The sequence below is a fragment of the Cyclospora cayetanensis genome, unplaced genomic scaffold, assembly GCF_002999335.1.
Source record: "Cyclospora cayetanensis isolate NF1_C8 unplaced genomic scaffold, CcayRef3 CcayRef3_contig_22, whole genome shotgun sequence".
NCBI classification, from domain to species: Eukaryota; Apicomplexa; class Conoidasida; order Eucoccidiorida; family Eimeriidae; genus Cyclospora; species Cyclospora cayetanensis.
Window position 1 is genome coordinate 206,416 of NW_020312170.1, and position 16,050 is coordinate 222,465.

Here is a 16,050-nt window from a genome sequence, read left to right on the forward strand (position 1 = left end):
CACCATTGCTGCCCTTGCTGTTGCACTTGCTGCTGCCCTTGCTGTCGAACCTGCACACCGTAACGGGCGGCTGCAGCGCTGCAGCTGGGCTGCTGACTGCTGTCTCTACGGATCACTTTCGCCCCCTTTCTACATAGAACAAGGCCAATACGCGGAGTGCCGCGCGATGAAAGACTCGTGCATGCAACGCAGCAGCTGCGCTTCACAAGCCCACGCGCATGCCAGCCCGTGTGTCGACACGTTCGCGCTTCGGGGCAACAACTCTAATGGCGGCTCTGCTGCTGCTGCCGCCGCCGTCGTGCTGCCGTTGCCTCCTTTCTGCTACGGCTTTGATGCTGCTACAAAAGAAAATCCTGCACACGAAGAGCAGCAGTATCCGCCGAAGCAGCCAGAGCAGCAGCGGCAGCTGCTGCTGCAGCAAGCCAGTGGCCTACTGCTGCGTACCTCCTGTCCGCTGAGGCGTTGCAGCAGCAGCAGCACAGTCTAAGCCGCTGCTGCTTTGGCCCATTCTAATGAAGTATGGGGTCCTGCTGCCGCCTAAAGAGTAATTACGGATTGTATTTGACCACTGCAATAACTCATAAACGAGAAAAAATGCGGAAGACCCTCGTAGACACAGCGAGGCAGAAGAAGCCACAATCGTGAAACAATCGACGCGACTCCCGCCTCCATCAGAGCGCACACCGGGACCAGCAGCACCTGGTGCTGCTCTTCTTCATCCTGCCTGATACTGGTGAGGAGCCTCTGCAGACGTCCAAAAATAAGGCAGGTCCTGCCTAAGAGGCATTTTACGGGCTATCTTAAAATCTGAGAGCTTCGCTCCCAAAGTTTCGCGTTGTCGGTTCAAGCGCTTTGCGGGGTGTACCGACAGCTGGACGGGTGTGCCAGCAGGGCACACGACCGAGCTGGCACGGTAGGCGGCAAGGGCGGCAGTTCAATAAATAGCAGTGCGAACAAACCTTTTAAAATTCCAAAGAGCATTAAAACACTAGATGCGAGAATAACAGTGGCAACAACGGCAAGTGTGGCATCCACAATTACGGCGAAGGAAGCGCCGACGTAGAGTGGTAGTGGGCATACAGGGCAGCAGGCAGCACCTTGCTTGCTTGCGAGCCGCCTCCACTCCTCCCTCCCCCTCAGCCACAGTCATATATAGTCGTAGGAATCTGAACATCTGCAGTGCCTGAGGGCTCAGCGATGCCGTCCGAGAGGTGGGTAGTGCCGCTACCTGTTGCTGGAAGTATCTGCAGCAGCAGCGGCGGCAGAAACATCGATAGCTGCGTAGAGGGTGTCCAGTGCAACAGTTGCTGCCCATGCACGTCGTGGGAGGTCTTCAGCACGCTGTGGCTGCCCGACAAACAGGAACCCCTCATGTCCTCTGCAGAACGACCAGCAGATACACCTGAGGCTCCTGCGAGTAGCGCCGGTCCCTTAGCAGAGGCTTGCGCATTTAGAAAGCGTGACGTAAACAGCTGCAGCCCCGAGTGTGGCAGCAACTGGGCCACACCTCCCCTAGAGTGCGCTCCCCTCAAGTGCCTTGTACCTGTAGGCTATACACTTCACGCGCTGCATTCTTCTGTACGAGAATTCGAGGCAATTTCACAGGAACTTCCGGCGACTGCCGTTTCCTTACTAGAGCTGCGTGCCAACCCGCACCAGAACCCCCCTCAAGAGCTTACCGAGCTCTCTGTCCCTCTACAACTCTTCTCCTGCAGCAGAAGCGGCAGCAAGAACCCCTTCACCCCATGCTACGCGGAGTGCACTATAGAGTGGCAGGAGGCCCCTGCAGTGCAGCACGTGCTTTCGCTGCCTCTCGCTTCACCCTTCTGGGTGTATCCGCAGCACCATTCTGCGCTTGCTGCTCTGCAACCGGAGACGCAGTTTCTCATAGCACGCCTCTCTGAGACTGAGCACAAGGACCAACATTCGGAGGGACGGCTCCTGCTGCTTAGCCCCTTGACAGATCCTGACGCTTGCAGCTATGCTGCTCTGCAGCGTAGAAGCTGCAGCAGCAGCAGCCTCGCTGGTGCCGCCGCGTCAGATGTCTTCGAGTTGCAAGTGCACTTAGAGAGGGGCCTCCTGCAAGACAAGCCAGCTAAGCTTCTCCTTTGTGTGTCTGCAGCAGAAGGCGTCTCTCTGCAAGAGGTGAGACCCTTGCGGGGAGAACGTGCTGCTGCTGTTTTTCCATCGCACCCCCATAGCTGCGAATGGTCATGGAAATTCGCTTGAAGGGGAAATTCATTCCTCGGTACAGTTGCAGCTCAAGCAGCAGCAGCAGGTGCTGCTGCTGCTTGTGCTGCTGCTGCTTGTGCTGCTGCTGCTGTTAAGGTCCTGCTCGTATTCGCAGAGGCTGCAGCAGCCTTGCTGCCATGCACTGGATATCCTCGGTCTGTCAAGGAGTTTATCGTGCAACGGCAGAGGACGGCAGCAACCACATCACCAGAGCAACAGGCAACGAGGAACCCTCCCCAGCCGCAGCAGCAGCAGCAGCAGCAGCAGCAGCAACAGCAACAGCTGCCGCTGCTGAGGAGCTTAGGATGGTGCTCCTGGGATGCTTTTGGTCCCCATCTTCGAATAGAAGGCCTTGAAGAAGTAAGATCCCCAGCAGCAGCAGCAACAGCAAGTGCTGCTGCTGCTGCTGCTGCTGTTTTTTGGCGGTATATTGCAGGTGATTTCGCCTTCGAGAAACGCGTCAGCATTCAGCGCATGCGCTGCTTGCTGGGGGTTATGCTCTGCTCTCAGGTTGCATCTTTGGGTCTCTTTGGATGGCTTATTCTAGATGATGGCTGGCAGCAAACGAGACCGTTCACGCCACAGTAAGGGCAGCATGAGCTCTCGGGATCTGATCCGTCAAGGAGACGCAGGCGCTCCCCCTTTATCTTGTTTTTTTTCTCGCATGCACGAGCTTTTTGCGGTCTGAAATCAGCCGTAGCTGCAGGATGTCGCATGTGGTGCTCTATCTAGGTAGTATTCGCTGAGCGCCAGGCTTCTGCTTCTCCCCCTGCTTAATATGTGCTGCTGCCTCAGGGATGCTGGACAGCTGTGCAGCTCCCTTGCACTGTCTTTTGGCGGAAACAGCGACACAGTGGGAGACTTAAAGACCTGTGTCTCCTTGCTGCAAAGGCGACAACGGCAGCGGCTTCAGGAGGAACAGCAGCAGGAGGAAGAGCTCCAAGTGTTTGTGTGGCATGCCTTACTAGGCGCATGGCGAGGATGCAGTCCGGAGCTGCTGCAGCTTGAGAATCTCCCGCAGCTGCTGCCGTTGTTGCAGCAGCACGTCAAGACGGAAGTGCCTCGTGGTAAGCAGCGCAAGGAGGAAGATCCTGCGTCTTGGCACGCTAAAAGACATGCGCGGAATAAGCCTTTGCACGGCTTGTGCGGCTGCCTGTATGTAGGTGTGTGTTTGTGTGTGTGTCTGTGTGTGTGTGTGTGTGTGTGTGTGTGTGTGTGTGTGTGTGTGTGTGTGTGTGTGTGTGTGTGTGTGTGTGTGTGTGTGTGTGTGTGTGTGTGTGTGTGTGTGTGTGTGTGTGTGTCTGTCTGTCTGTCTGTCTGTCTCTCTGTCTGTCTCTCTCCTCCTGTTGATTCTCACTCGCCTTTGGTTTTCAGTTCCCTCTGTGTGCGATATCCGCGTCCTTTGTGCCGGCTCGATGTGTGGCTGTCACTGCTCTCCGACACGGTTTGCATTTTCTGCCACAAAGCCAGCTTCTTCCCGTCTTTCTTGCTTTGGAGCGTGGGGAGTGCCTGTTGTTGCCCTTTTCGCATGCATTTCCGTTCTCTGAGTGTTGATACCTCTCGAAATAGCGCTTTACCTGTACCTGTCCCTACACCTTTGCCTGTACCTGTATTTACACCTTTACCTACGCCTTTACGTGTATTCACATCTTTACCTACACCTTTGCCTGCACCTGTGCCTGTACCTGTATTTACACCTTTACCTGCACCTTTACGTGTATTCACATCTTTACCTACACCTTTGCCTGTACCTGTATTTACATCTCTACCTGAACCTTTACCTGTATTTACACTTTTACCTACACCTTTACGTGTATTCACATCTTTACCTACACCTTTGCCTGCACCTGTATTTACATCTCTACCTCCACCCTTACCTGCATTTACACCTTTACCTGCACCCGTGTGTGCATGTGTTAGCGCCAGCCTTCGTTTTTTTGCCAGTGCCTTGCACGTGCGCTGCTGTCGCCTCGCGTGTGGCATTTCAGGAAGGCGGCAGGAGCTTTGACGGACGAGGAGACGGTGCAGTGGGGGGCAGTCCCCATGTCTGTGTATTTGGAGTATCTGCAAGCCGCAGGAGGCCTCTGCCGTGTAGGCCTTTGCGTTTTCATGATGGTGGGAGGCGCCTTGCTGATGGTCTTGTCCAACGTGTGGCTTTCCAACTGGGCAGACAAGCGAGTTCAGACAACGACAGGCATATCGCTCTGCGTCTTTGCCGCCCTTGGAGCAGCCCACGTTGTAGTGTCTGTCCTCTCCTACCTCAACGTCTCTGAGGGAACAGTTACTGCGGCGCGGCATTTCCACGAACAGCTCTTAAGAAGCATCCTTGAGTGCGTCCACGTGACAGGAGGCAGCAGTCGTAGCTCCTGGGAGGGAGGCGCTGCTGCTCACCGTTCACCGCTGAAGGCCATACAATGATCTGTCTCGCGTATAGTGTGTGTGTGTGTGTGTCTCTGTGTGCTCTCTTCTCTCTCTCCCGGTAGAACAGCGCCTCTACCTCTCCTTGCCTTTTGCCTCCTCCCGTAAGGGAACTCTCCTCTTCAGTGCCGCGAGAAACGATGCTCCAGCGCATCACTGTCACCTCGCCACTCCCGAAAAAGGCATATGTGTATGTATATGTGCCGTTTGTCCTTCTTGTGTGTCATTTATGCCCCCAACGGGTGTGTGCTTCACGAGAGCAGACTTGGTCTGTTGAAGAAAGCTGGTACCTCTCCAGCGGCCTTCTCAAGTCGCTTGCCTCCTGTGCACTGCGGAGGGCACACGCCGTTCACCCTCACGTTTGCTCTGAGGTTGCGTAGTTAACGCAGGATCAGCCTATCCATTTATATATGTATATGTCTACATATACGTATATAGGCATACGTAAACGTTTTTGTGTGGTAGCCTCATGGGGGTTGATGCCGCCGGGTTGCTATGTGCTATGTGTGCATGCGTTTGTGTGTATGTATGTCAGTGCTCCAATGAAGTTTTTCGACATGACGCCAACCGGCCGCCTACTGAATCGGCTTACAAAGTCTATATATGGGATCGATGAGGCGCTGCCTTCCGCCTTGCTGTCCTACGTAACCACGCTAATCACGTGCCTGCTCACCCTCTCCGTCATTTCTGTCGTATTTCCGTCCTTCTTGCTTGTCGTGATCCCGCTGCTTTTCTACTACGCGTCGGTCCAGAACTTTTATGTTCCGACAAGCCGCCAGCTGCAGCGCATAGAGACGGTATCGCGATCGCCGGTGATTTCCCACTTCCAGGAAACGCTCGAAGGCACCGAGACTATCCGAGCCTACAGGGAAGAAGCCCGATTCTTCGCCGTCTCTGCAGCGCGGCTCGACGCGAATAGCAAGATTTATTACATGTCCATAGCCGCAAATCGATGGCTGGCTGTGCGGCTCGAGCTGGTTGGAGCCGCAGTGGTCTGCAGCTCTGCCCTTTTTGCCGTCTTGGGGAGGGGCATCATTACGGGTGGGCTTGGAGGTCTCGCTGTTTCCTACGCGCTGTCGGTTACGCAGCAGCTCAACTGGCTAGTTCGCATGGCGAGCGACAGAGAAACAGCGATTGTTTCCGTGGAAAGAGTAAGAGATTACTCCGAGGGGATCGATGCTGAGCGCCTCGAGCCCACAGTCGGTGTGCCTCCCAGTACGGCTGCAGGGCAGCCAGTATTCGCAGCTACTGCGGCTACTGCGGCTGCTGCTGGTGCCGAGAGATCTCTGGTTAGCTGGAGGGAGAAGCTGCCAGAAGGATGGCCTCTGGAAGGAGCAGTCGAAGTTCGGGATCTCTGTGTTCGATACCGACCGGACTTGCCCCTAGTTCTTAAAGGCATCTCGTTTTGTATTCGCTCGGGAGAAAGGTGCGTTTGGAGAGAAGAGAGAGGAAAAAAATTATCCTGCTGCTGAATCTACTTGCTGCCGTGTTGGCTTGCTGCCGCATTGTCTTGCTGCCGTGTTGGCTTGCTGCCGAATTGTCTTGCTGCCGTGTTGCTTCTTCTTCTCTGCCTCCTGCCCGGCGGGGTGTCTTCAGTTTCTGTTGGATGCATGTTGTGGAGTCTTTGTATATAGGCTGCCGAGCATCGTGTTTACCTTTATCGAGGGCAGTGGTGGTGTGTGTTGCTGGCTTGCGGCTTCAGAGTTGGTTTGGTGGGGAGGACTGGTGCCGGCAAGAGCAGCTTGCTCGTGTCGCTGTTGCGGCTCGTTGAGCCGTGTGGAGGGAGCATCCTAATAGATGGCGTCGATATTCAGACTGTCGGGCTTCGCTTTCTCAGATCTCGATTCGCAATCATTCCGCAGGTAGGCGATGCTAGGAAGGGGGCACCGTGTTGCGTGACGGCAAAGAGGCGCTGATGGGGAAACGATCATGAACTGCGAAAACTACATAGACGGAGAGGGGGCGTCGACCTAGGAAGGTCCTCTGGAGTATTCTGCTGCAGGACGGCTTTTTAAACACTGCCTGCCTGCAATTTGCAGGCTTTTTCGGCGGTTTCTCGATCTTCTTTTTGCCTCTTTCCCGAGGCTTCCTGCATGCATCGATTATTCACGCCGACTGTCCCCTTCCCATCTCTCTGTGTCTCTACGTATGCATGTTGTGCTGCTCAGGACCCCGTTCTCTTCGAGGGGTCTCTGCGGTTCAATGTAGACGCCCAGGGAGAGCACTCCGATGAGGAAATCTGGCAGGCGCTGGAAGGGGCACACCTTGCAAGTGCCGTCCGAGCCATGGCTGAGCGGCATTGGCGAAGGAGGAGCAGTAGCGTCAGCAGCGTGAGCAGAGGGAGCACCGAGGGAATTGCGTGGAATGGTTCGCAGGGTGAACAGGGGCTTGAGGCTGCAATGCTGCCTGCAGCAGAAGAGCCTGAAGAAACCGCAGCTGCTGCTGCAATCGATGTCGCCCTTTCTCAACCAGAGGAACTCAATCCTCTGGATCTCATGGTGGAAGAGGGCGGCAGAAACTTCTCTTTAGGGCAGAGACAGCTTATCTGCCTGGCCAGGTAGGCTGCAGCAGCGAGGCATCTTCCCTTGCGTATCATACCCACCCTTACAGAACAGCTTCACCCTTCCTGCGGGCTGCAGATTCAGTCCCTCTGCCTTCGAGTGTCTACTTGCGAATTGCTGCGTCTGCTTCGGTTCATTCCGCCTTTGCTCGTTGGTCGTTGGGGGACCCCTCTGTTCGCTCTCAGAGCCCTCCTGCGACGTTCACGCATTCTTCTTCTGGACGAGGCTACTGCCGTGGTAGATCCACGGACTGATAGACTTATTCAGGTGCGTTTGCTTCACTCCTCCTCGTCCTTTCCTCTTTGGCGCTATGGCTGGCACAGCTCTCCCACCGATTGCACCCTGCTGACTGGCCGTCTGCTAGCTACCCTTGCATGATTCGAACCGGTGCTGCCACGTGCTTGTGGCTTCCTTGTCTTTTCTAGCCCTCCGTGTGTGTTTCTGGCACTCTCTACTTTTCCCCAAACGAGAGTACAGAATATATATATATATATATCTATATATCGGTATTTGTTGCACCTTCAGGAAACGATCAGAAAGGACTTCAGAGAGTGCACAGTCATCACAATTGCGCATCGTATTGATACCATTGTTAATTACGACAGGGTAAGCATTTTAGAGAGAGAGATACGCGGTGGGGTGACAGAATCATAGGGTTTGATGGGGGGCAGGCCAGGGTACAAGGAGACGCGGGAGACTTCGAGAGAGCAGGAGGGCAGGGGAGAAAAGAGCAAGCAACAAATAAAGGGCTTAGAGGGGGGGAAAGCTGTCAGGGAGGAAGGCTCCTCGAACGCCCTTGAACATTAGTGGATTTTTCCTTTGATAGATGCAGTCGCTCACTCCACATCTCAGTTTTAACAGGGTGGAAGCGCGCAGAACTCGCGGCTTCTTTCCTTGCATGTCGGGTATGTAAGGTTTGCGGTTAATTTTGTTGATCTGCTAGTGATGGATAGTGTGTTTCTGTTTTTTTTTTTGTACTATCGTGGGGCAAACGGATTTCGGGGATGTATCATTCTCTATCCGCCTATGCAGGCTCTAGGCTACCAGTGAAGCGCGTATTTGTGTGGTGTATGTGTGTGGTTCATTTGCTGTGCGCTATGTTGTCTGCCCCCTTTCCCTGTCCGACCGACTGTGCGCAGGTGCTGGTTCTTTCTGAAGGCCGTGTGGAGGAGTTTGACTCTCCCCGTGTGCTGTACAACAAGAAAGACAGCTTTTTCCGCTCCCTGTGTCTTCAGGCCAGGGTTCAGCCAGACAGAGCTTAGTGCCCTTGGACCTTCTTTTATTCTTCGTGCTTTCTAATTGTTTTGTGCTACATTATAGCGAAGTGCTATGGCCTTCATGAGGCAGCTCTTAGTCACTGCTTTGCGGGAGAACTCATTTATTTGGAGCACGTCGGGCTGCCCTTCGCCCACTTTTGCGTTGAACAGCAAACAACAGCAGGCCGCATGCGTGGCATATCTTGTCCTCTGGCTTCTTGAAATATGTATTATAGAACTCTTCTACATCTTAAAGCTATTTTCTATGGGTATCTTGCTATTCAGTTTGCCCTTGCTGATGGAAACTGCTTTCCTAGGTGGTTTGCAGCGAACCACTGCCCGCCATGCTCCCTGACGCAAAGGCGCTTCTTCGAAAAGGCTGCAGAGAAAACGGGGAGAGATGGAAGGAATGAATAGAATTATGCCGTATCAATCAGTAGATTTGTCTCCACTTGTCTATGTTGTATTTGCTGATGGACTGTCCCCCTTCCTTCCATCTCCCTTAATGGAAAGCTGCCGCGATTTGCGTGTACAAACAGGCATATGCATGGCATGTAGAGCCTTGTGTTGCATGTGGTATATTGCGGTATACCTTACCGTTCCTTGTGCCGAGTACACGTTATTTGAATACTTCGTTGCGGCTTACGAGACTATTGATGAGCACCGTTTGCTCGCATCCCGTGAACTGGCGACGCAAGGGTGCTTGTGTGAGTGAAAAGTCGGTTGTTCAGAAGAACGACCGCAGCATTCTAGCCACATGCAGCATAGCGTCCTAACGGTGGTTAGCCGCGGAAAGCGAAGGGCAGCAATTCGCTTTAGCCTAAAAACTACGTGCTGTTTGGGAAGATGTACTTAAACCGTGAGATTAATGTTCTTCTGTTTTTTAGCAAGCACGCGTAAAGTGGAAAAAAATCGCAACTAATCTTCCTCCGTTTCGCTGTTCCCGGGAAGAGGACCCACGTATGACACAGACGCACTGAGGAGAAGTGTGGGCTCTGCCCCGCACGTTGCGTTCTTACAGACGGAGGCAAAGTCAATAAGCCTCTGTGTCACCTCCACGGTAGCCGAGCCCTGAGGAGAGAAACGATTAAGTAATGCAGTGCAGGGCAGGCATGCGCGAGAAATGGAAAGCCTACCCCAAAAATTTTCCCTTTGGAAATAACGGTGCCGTTTGCAATGGGCACGCCGTTGACCTCCAGGTAAAGTGGCGCACTGTCGTAAGCCGAATCAAAGGGTACCGCTAAAAGCGCCTCTATGTGATATATGCCATTGGCAGCGACAGCTAAGGACCAGAAGTTCGGTGTGCAATCCTGTAGAGCCCGTTCTGCATGTGACGGCGAGAACTTCTTTTTCGCCGAAACCAACACCTTACCTCTCCAAGCTGACAGGCGTAATTTGAAGGCGAGGGAAACACGACTCCAGACCCCGCTACGGAGTCTTGATCATTCGGTGCCCTAATTGTGCGGGCAGGCCGAAGCCAACCTGTTTGGTTTAGGCCAGTCTTCGTGAAACACGCGTATGAGAGCGCCACACCACACATTGTACATACCATATTCTGCTCCATTTCGCACTCGGCGGGCTGAGCCATCATCAATGAGCCATCCCTGGGGAATTCAGTGTGTGAATGTAGAGAAAAGGACCTTCTAAGGTGTGGAGAGGGGCGGACCTCTGGGGCAGACTGCGCTCCAAATGTGAAGAAATATGACGGCTGCTCCTCTTCTTTTCCTTCGCATGGAGCTTTGGCTAAGGTGTATGAGGCGTCGCTTGGGCCGTGCTCTGCAGCTTCGATGTAGTGCTTCGTATCTTTCGAAAATGTGTTCTTGGCACCTCCGACAGTAACCAGCAAACTGCATTCTGCCTGGACTTCCGCTTTGCAGATCCCAGCGAAAACTCCAGAAGCACAAACAGTGGACTCTGGAGCAAATGAGGATGAGCCGAAGACACGGCCTTCAGGGGAAGCAACGCAGTGATGTGGGCAAATGGCAATGAATTGTAGGCCCTCCTCCAGTGGCACAACCTCCGGAATGGCTTCAAGAGACTGGTCGCATTTCTGCAGTGGATCATTCGTTCGAGGATATTTACGCGTGCAAAAGGCTGATATGTTGAATGCTTGCTCTGACTTGCCTCTATGAGTATTTTTCTCAGCGAAGAAATGCCCTTTGCCCGCACTTGTGTTGTACAAATGCTGCCGAGAAACTCGAAGGAGCCACCACTTTCCATCCCGTTGACGTACATCTGCGATATTTCCGCTTTGACCTGTAGCATAACCAGGTCATATCAGGCCGAGAACATGCATAGCCAGAAGAGAAAAGAGCATCAATACATTAGAATGTGTTGTCTGCGACCTAGTGAGTCACCCTCCACTTTTGGTACACAAACCCTGGCCCCCCTGTACTACTCACATATTGCGTGATCACTGGAGCCCGCAGTTTATACGTGTTGTGCTCGAGGGAGTTGGAGTGACGCATGAGAAACGTTTCCGACCCTTCATCTCCCTCCTCTTTCGAGAAATAAGTGCCTTGATTATGGCGATTGAATTCGTAACAGTGTGCGGTATGCAGCTTACCGCTATAGGAAAGCGTTACTTCAGAGGGCCATAACAGCTGGTCATCTAGGGGCTTGAATCGAAAATGGGTTCTGCGAAGAGATACTCAACTTTTGTTGTCGCATTTCTCTAACGTTGCCGTTAATGCACTTACAACTGGACGAGGTGGCGAAAGCGCACAGTAATAGATTCCCCAACACCTGTGGTGCAAAGAAAAGGTAAACTCAAAAATAATATACACTTTAAGCACGGGAATCATACCTCCTCCTTTCGTTTTCCAGGTCCCAAAAGGTCGGTCCATGTGCTTCCCGTTAAGCCCGGAAAAACAGTCAAAGCCATCAGGCTGTTCGGAAGTCGCATCACATTCCGCAAATGCAGGCCCTCCAACCAATGAAACGACATCCTCCTCAGCATCTGATTCATCTGTATGACCCCGACGAGAAAGTGTCACCAAAATCACTCGATCCTCTCACCGCACGAAAATGCCTCTTCCTTGTGCGGCTCCACAAAAATGATGAACGGGATCGCAGTGTGCCGCACCTTGCACTTGACGCCCCCTGCGGTCCTCAAGGAAATGAACCGGATGCTAAGGGGTTTCGCTTCCAGAGCTCTGCCCGAAGCATCTACGCCTGACAGCAGCGTCATTGTTTCGTGAGTTTCGTGAGCAGTCCAAGGTGCGTCGTTAGTCGGTTCCAAAGGCAGCGACTCGTCTGCTGGAGACGCGATATAAAGTATGGCGGGAACATTTAGATCAATCGTAAAGCTGTCTATGTTGGGTTGAGCAAGCGATCGCAACATTCGACGGCCATGATAACGGAGAGGAATGTCCGTTATGAAGTAGCTCTTATTGTCCAGGAATGGCTGGACGCCATTCTGTAGAAAGTCACTATCAAACATCTTCGGATTGACGCTGATTCCAATTATGTAGAGGGAGATCTCATACATGTGCATAAGCGGTGAGAGAAATACCCCAAAAATTTTGCAGTTGGTGACGCGCTTGTTGTGAAGAAGAATTCTTCCGGGATAACCTCCGGCTCCGCTGCCCCACTTCGCCATAGAAGCCTATTTGATCACGAATGTGGCTCATGAAGGAACTAAAGGTATCGTAGAATACTGAACTTGCCTTAACACTGCGGTTTCCGGGTTATGGTACTTCAGATGGTTAGAGTGCACCAGCTCAATGCGAATTCTGTACTTTTCGCCAGCTATCAGCTCCACTTTCTCAGAGTCCTTTGCATGAACACCGGACTGTTCTTCAGCGGCCATAAGAGGAACTGCTTTATGCCCAAAAGCATCGTCCTTTGTAGGAGGGGGCATTCTGTCCACGATGACTGGGCGTTCGTTCAGAAATACACGGACGCCACAGTCAGTTTCTGTGACATACACATAATCAAAGCGAAATACTCTATACGTATGCACGAAAATCGACTGCAATCGAAGGCTTACCAGTTGTTAAAACGTAGGGCCCACTGTGGGGAGCCGAAAGGAATCCGTCCCAGCCTGATATTTCACAGAACATCATACCATATGGCATCGCGATTCTACGGGGAGCCAGGAAGCTTTATTAAATGATAGCCACTCACGGATAGAGTATGCATGGGAAGGCACCTCGTCAATCGGCCCGTCTCCAAAGAAGAGGAAATCAACTTTTCTGTCTGTCCGGTATTTTTTTGGTGGCCATTGAAAACGATCATTCGCGAAATATGCTCCTCTCAGTCCGTCCGGTTGAGGATCATCTTCGTATCTTAATATCAAATTTATTAGGGAAATAGCTGGAGAATGCGTTAATTTCAAGCAGAGCAACGAACCCGGGTTTCACTTGGCAGTTTTCTGGATCCTTTAGTGACTTCGCTCCTTCGCGTTCGATATCTGTCCGAACGTCTTCGATTGCAGACTCGATAAGTCCAACTTCCTTCAAGGAAGCCTCCAGTCGTTTTAGACATTGTGTTCCTCTCTTTAACCGGCTTTCTATTTGCCCAACAGTTTGCTTTAGGGCAGTGTGTGCTGGGCCACATGTTTGCCGAAACCTGAGTTAGTGCTTACTTATGTTGCCATTGCATATGAATGATGACTTCCCATTTGAGGCTTACCGAGAAAGCATGTCTTGCAACCGGAGCTCCTCTACATCTAGACTATCGATCTTCAGCAAACACTTGAAAGCAAAGCGTATGCGTGTCATGTAATCAAACAGACCATTTCATCATTCGTTGCCATCAAAGCGTCGAACTCCCGCCTCACGAACGATCGCAGGGCATCTACACAAATCATCGCTCATTGTGAACTAGTACATAAGCAATAATTTTTTGCTGACTGTAGTTCAAGGGGGGTGTGCAAAAATCCCAGTCCTTCGGGCCCTTCCCCAGAAGCTGAACTTCAACATAACACCACTCTCGACCTGAACATAGCTGCCGTCAACGTTCACAAGGACGCATATTACTTGCTTTCAGCAGTACCTGTGGTTCCATCAGGAGAACGCGCATCTGTACAGTCTGTGTATGTTTGCCCTTCGTGCACAAACGCCGCCGCACACAGGCGTCCGTCAATTGTCTTCCTATGTCTCGGGCGAAATTCAGTCAGCTTCTGTAGAGCTGGTACAGATTGCGCAATATCGCTTCCAGATGCTGTTGTTGTGGTTCCAGGCCCTGTCGTAGCACTGCCTTTTGCATTAGCTGTGCCCGCAGCAGAGGCACCTGAGGGGTTAGCGGCTTCCCCCCCACCACCGGCAATATCAGCCGGCTGGTCAGCAGCTCCTTGATCCTGAGGCCCACGGGGCTCTCCCGGACTGACAGAACCAGGAGAAGGACCTGGTGGAGCAGCTGTATTATCCCCCTCTGCGTTTTGGGCGGCAGGATCCTGCACAGGCGAAGGGCTGGGGGGACCTTGATCTGGAGGCAGTTCAGTTGCACCTGGGGGCCCACGAGAGGAATTATCAGAAGGTGGTGGTGGAGTTCTTGGTGCACCGAGCGGAGCCTGTGCTTGTGAGGGAAGTGCCAGTGAAACAAAAAGAGCAGCACAGATGAAACCCCTGCACCAGGCAGCCGGAATCATGCTGTCTGTGTTGCAGTGACTTTGGAAATATCCACGGAAGAAACTTTGCACTTCTCATGCCCAAGGCCTTTGTACGTTTGGCCTCTTAACAAGCAGTTCGTCTATGAGGGGTTCGGAGTGAATTGTGCACATCTGCATGGCCAGCCGTGTTCGTACACCCGAGCTTTGGAAATTGTTGAAGGAGATGAAGAACACTCAGAACCCGCAACGTGTGGAGTATGGATTTATGCAGAATTACCCTCTAAAATGCAATAAATTCATTTAAGGACTACTATTATACATTCGTCTTCTCCGAGGTTCAATCCGTGCCCCTAGCCCCACAGAAACTCATCACAAGCTTGTACGCGTTTCGACAAAGAAGGATGGGACACATATAGGCAGATCTGCATGTTTGTTTTACACGGATTTTAATCTCGTTTAAATAATTAATGGTGACAATTATAGGACTGTATTCCTGTAATTGGCCACTCACAAAAAGAGGTTCTCTCAGCGTAGCGAGTTGTAAGCACTTTGGCCTATACAACTCTTCGATCAATTGCTCTATGTATGAGTTGACTTATGGAAAGCTTACTCTCCTAATGAAGCATTCAATTCATTTAATTAAGAAACCATGATATTTTCGTAAGTTCTACTCATCAAGGTACCACGAATTCCAGTTGAAGCCCCGAATGCACATTGGCTCCAAAGTGCAAATTATTTTTGTATCCGTCTATGCCCACACCCTGAACCTCAGTGAATTCACGACGCCCACGCAAAAAAAACATTTTTATTGTTGGCAGGTTTTGCACAGCATTGGTTAAATGGTATAAAATTGAGCCACATTGCTTTCAACATCATCAAGTTTGAACCTTTCCTCGCGGCGATTCTGAATGGTCTTTCGTTCTTTGAAACGATATATCCGTGAATTGCGGAGCATAGAAAAAGGCATCAATTTTTTAAAATGTGCTTGTAGCTTATAAAACACATGAATTGCTTACAAAACTACCTGCACTACGCATTTGAGGATAACCCGCTTTCTATTGAAGATATTGAGTTGTTAGGAAACCCGCCTGATTTCCTTTGCAGATTGACAAGACTCATGTGCATAAAGTCACCAACATATAGCTCATACCCCAAAGCTGCCTCTCCATAACGAGACAGAGTAAGAAAAACAAGCTTCACTTCGGCGGTAGAAATGTGCCTTCATCCGAAGTCCCCCTCAGTAGGAGGGCAGTTGGTGACCTGGGGATTGACCTTTTGCAAATCAGTACTTTCTCGTCCTTCCCGCGTGTGCGTACAATGTAAAACGACTGAACCATTGAGGAATCACTATTTCTAGGCAATAAATTTTGGGATCAGAGTCTATCAAGAGGTCCCAGCTTCGGCCGCTGCGTCGCGACAGCGACGCCCAGGCCGTAATCTTCCGGTTTACAAATTGATCCTGGCTATCTTAGCCTCCACCAAACACAAGTAGAGCAAAATAAACTGCCTGTATGAACGCTTAGTAGGTAAACACGAAGCGGCGCAAGGCGGGCCCGACAAGCCCCCTGGACGCGGCAAAAAGAGGGCAGCCGTGCGTATCTGTCTCCAAATATAATGAAGGAGAGGATATAGGGGCTCTTCCCTTCCCTGCCTTTGAAAATTTAACAGAAAATCATTGAATTTGGCAGCATTGATACCCTAAATTGCGAAATTATATATTCGCACTGCTTCAGGACCAGCTTCAATGTATCGGCTTCATCAGGGTCTCACCTCATGCCCAGCGGGCGCGACCAATGTCTTATGTTGCAGCGGCACCTCTTTGAACTTTTCCACCTCATACAGCCTTGTCTCTTAGACAAATAAGCGCTTTTTGGATTGAAGGCACGGAGAAAGGTAATAGGAGGAGAGCTGTTCAGATGCCCAGTGCTTCTGCCTCTCCAGCGTCGGCGCCCAGCAGACGGAATTTCCCACCCGTTACTCTAATCCTTCGGTCCTTTTCCCCTGATTCATTCTTCGTTGCATTTTCACT

At 51.6% G+C, this 16,050-nt stretch overlaps 3 protein-coding genes across 3 annotated transcripts; 2 read left to right on the forward strand and 1 right to left on the reverse strand.

Moving 5' to 3' along the window:
• The first annotated feature begins 1,197 nt into the window (after positions 1–1,197).
• On the forward strand, positions 1,198–2,820 carry LOC34620381. The gene is made up of 4 exons (XM_026338020.1): positions 1,198–1,240; positions 1,385–2,145; positions 2,329–2,592; positions 2,743–2,820. Exons 1-4 carry the CDS (start codon positions 1,198–1,200, stop codon positions 2,818–2,820), a joined length of 1,146 nt encoding a protein of 381 aa, XP_026193805.1.
• Positions 2,821–3,347: 527 nt separating this feature from the next.
• On the forward strand, positions 3,348–8,473 carry LOC34618353 (canalicular multispecific organic anion transporter 2). The gene is made up of 8 exons (XM_026338021.1): positions 3,348–3,371; positions 4,225–4,562; positions 5,186–6,076; positions 6,353–6,512; positions 6,819–7,207; positions 7,397–7,478; positions 7,737–7,817; positions 8,351–8,473. Exons 1-8 carry the CDS (start codon positions 3,348–3,350, stop codon positions 8,471–8,473), a joined length of 2,088 nt encoding a protein of 695 aa, XP_026193806.1.
• Positions 8,474–9,385: 912 nt separating this feature from the next.
• On the reverse strand, positions 9,386–14,060 carry LOC34618352. The gene is made up of 18 exons (XM_026338022.1): positions 13,466–14,060; positions 13,324–13,407; positions 13,206–13,267; positions 13,103–13,152; positions 12,821–13,039; positions 12,596–12,756; positions 12,136–12,385; positions 11,982–12,074; positions 11,486–11,922; positions 11,274–11,426; positions 11,167–11,212; positions 11,034–11,104; positions 10,870–10,967; positions 10,592–10,723; positions 10,134–10,517; positions 9,950–10,071; positions 9,604–9,895; positions 9,386–9,538 (listed from the first exon to the last, which is right to left on the reverse strand). Exons 1-18 carry the CDS (start codon positions 14,058–14,060, stop codon positions 9,386–9,388), a joined length of 3,402 nt encoding a protein of 1,133 aa, XP_026193807.1.
• Between the last annotated feature and the right edge of the window lie 1,990 nt (positions 14,061–16,050).

Excerpts from the sequence above, each read along its gene's own strand:
- LOC34620381 (XM_026338020.1), top strand. The coding sequence starts at position 1,198 with ATGCCGTCCGAGAGGTGGGTAGTGCCGCTACCTGTTGCTGGAA. Across the intron at positions 2,146-2,328 it reads AAGGCGTCTCTCTGCAAGAG|GTCCTGCTCGTATTCGCAGA; the intron begins GTGAGACCCTTG and ends GCTGCTGTTAAG. Across the intron at positions 2,593-2,742 it reads GAATAGAAGGCCTTGAAGAA|GTTGCATCTTTGGGTCTCTT; the intron begins GTAAGATCCCCA and ends CTCTGCTCTCAG.
- LOC34618352 (XM_026338022.1), bottom strand. The coding sequence starts at position 14,060 with ATGATTCCGGCTGCCTGGTGCAGGGGTTTCATCTGTGCTGCTCTTTTT. Across the intron at positions 13,040-13,102 it reads TTGCAAGACATGCTTTCTCG|GTTTCGGCAAACATGTGGCC; the intron begins GTAAGCCTCAAA and ends GCACTAACTCAG. Across the intron at positions 11,923-11,981 it reads CCAACTGCAAAATTTTTGGG|CGTCAATCCGAAGATGTTTG; the intron begins GTATTTCTCTCA and ends AATTGGAATCAG.
- LOC34618353 (XM_026338021.1), top strand. The coding sequence starts at position 3,348 with ATGCGCGGAATAAGCCTTTGCACG. Across the intron at positions 6,077-6,352 it reads TGTATTCGCTCGGGAGAAAG|AGTTGGTTTGGTGGGGAGGA; the intron begins GTGCGTTTGGAG and ends TTGCGGCTTCAG. Across the intron at positions 7,479-7,736 it reads GGACTGATAGACTTATTCAG|GAAACGATCAGAAAGGACTT; the intron begins GTGCGTTTGCTT and ends TTGCACCTTCAG.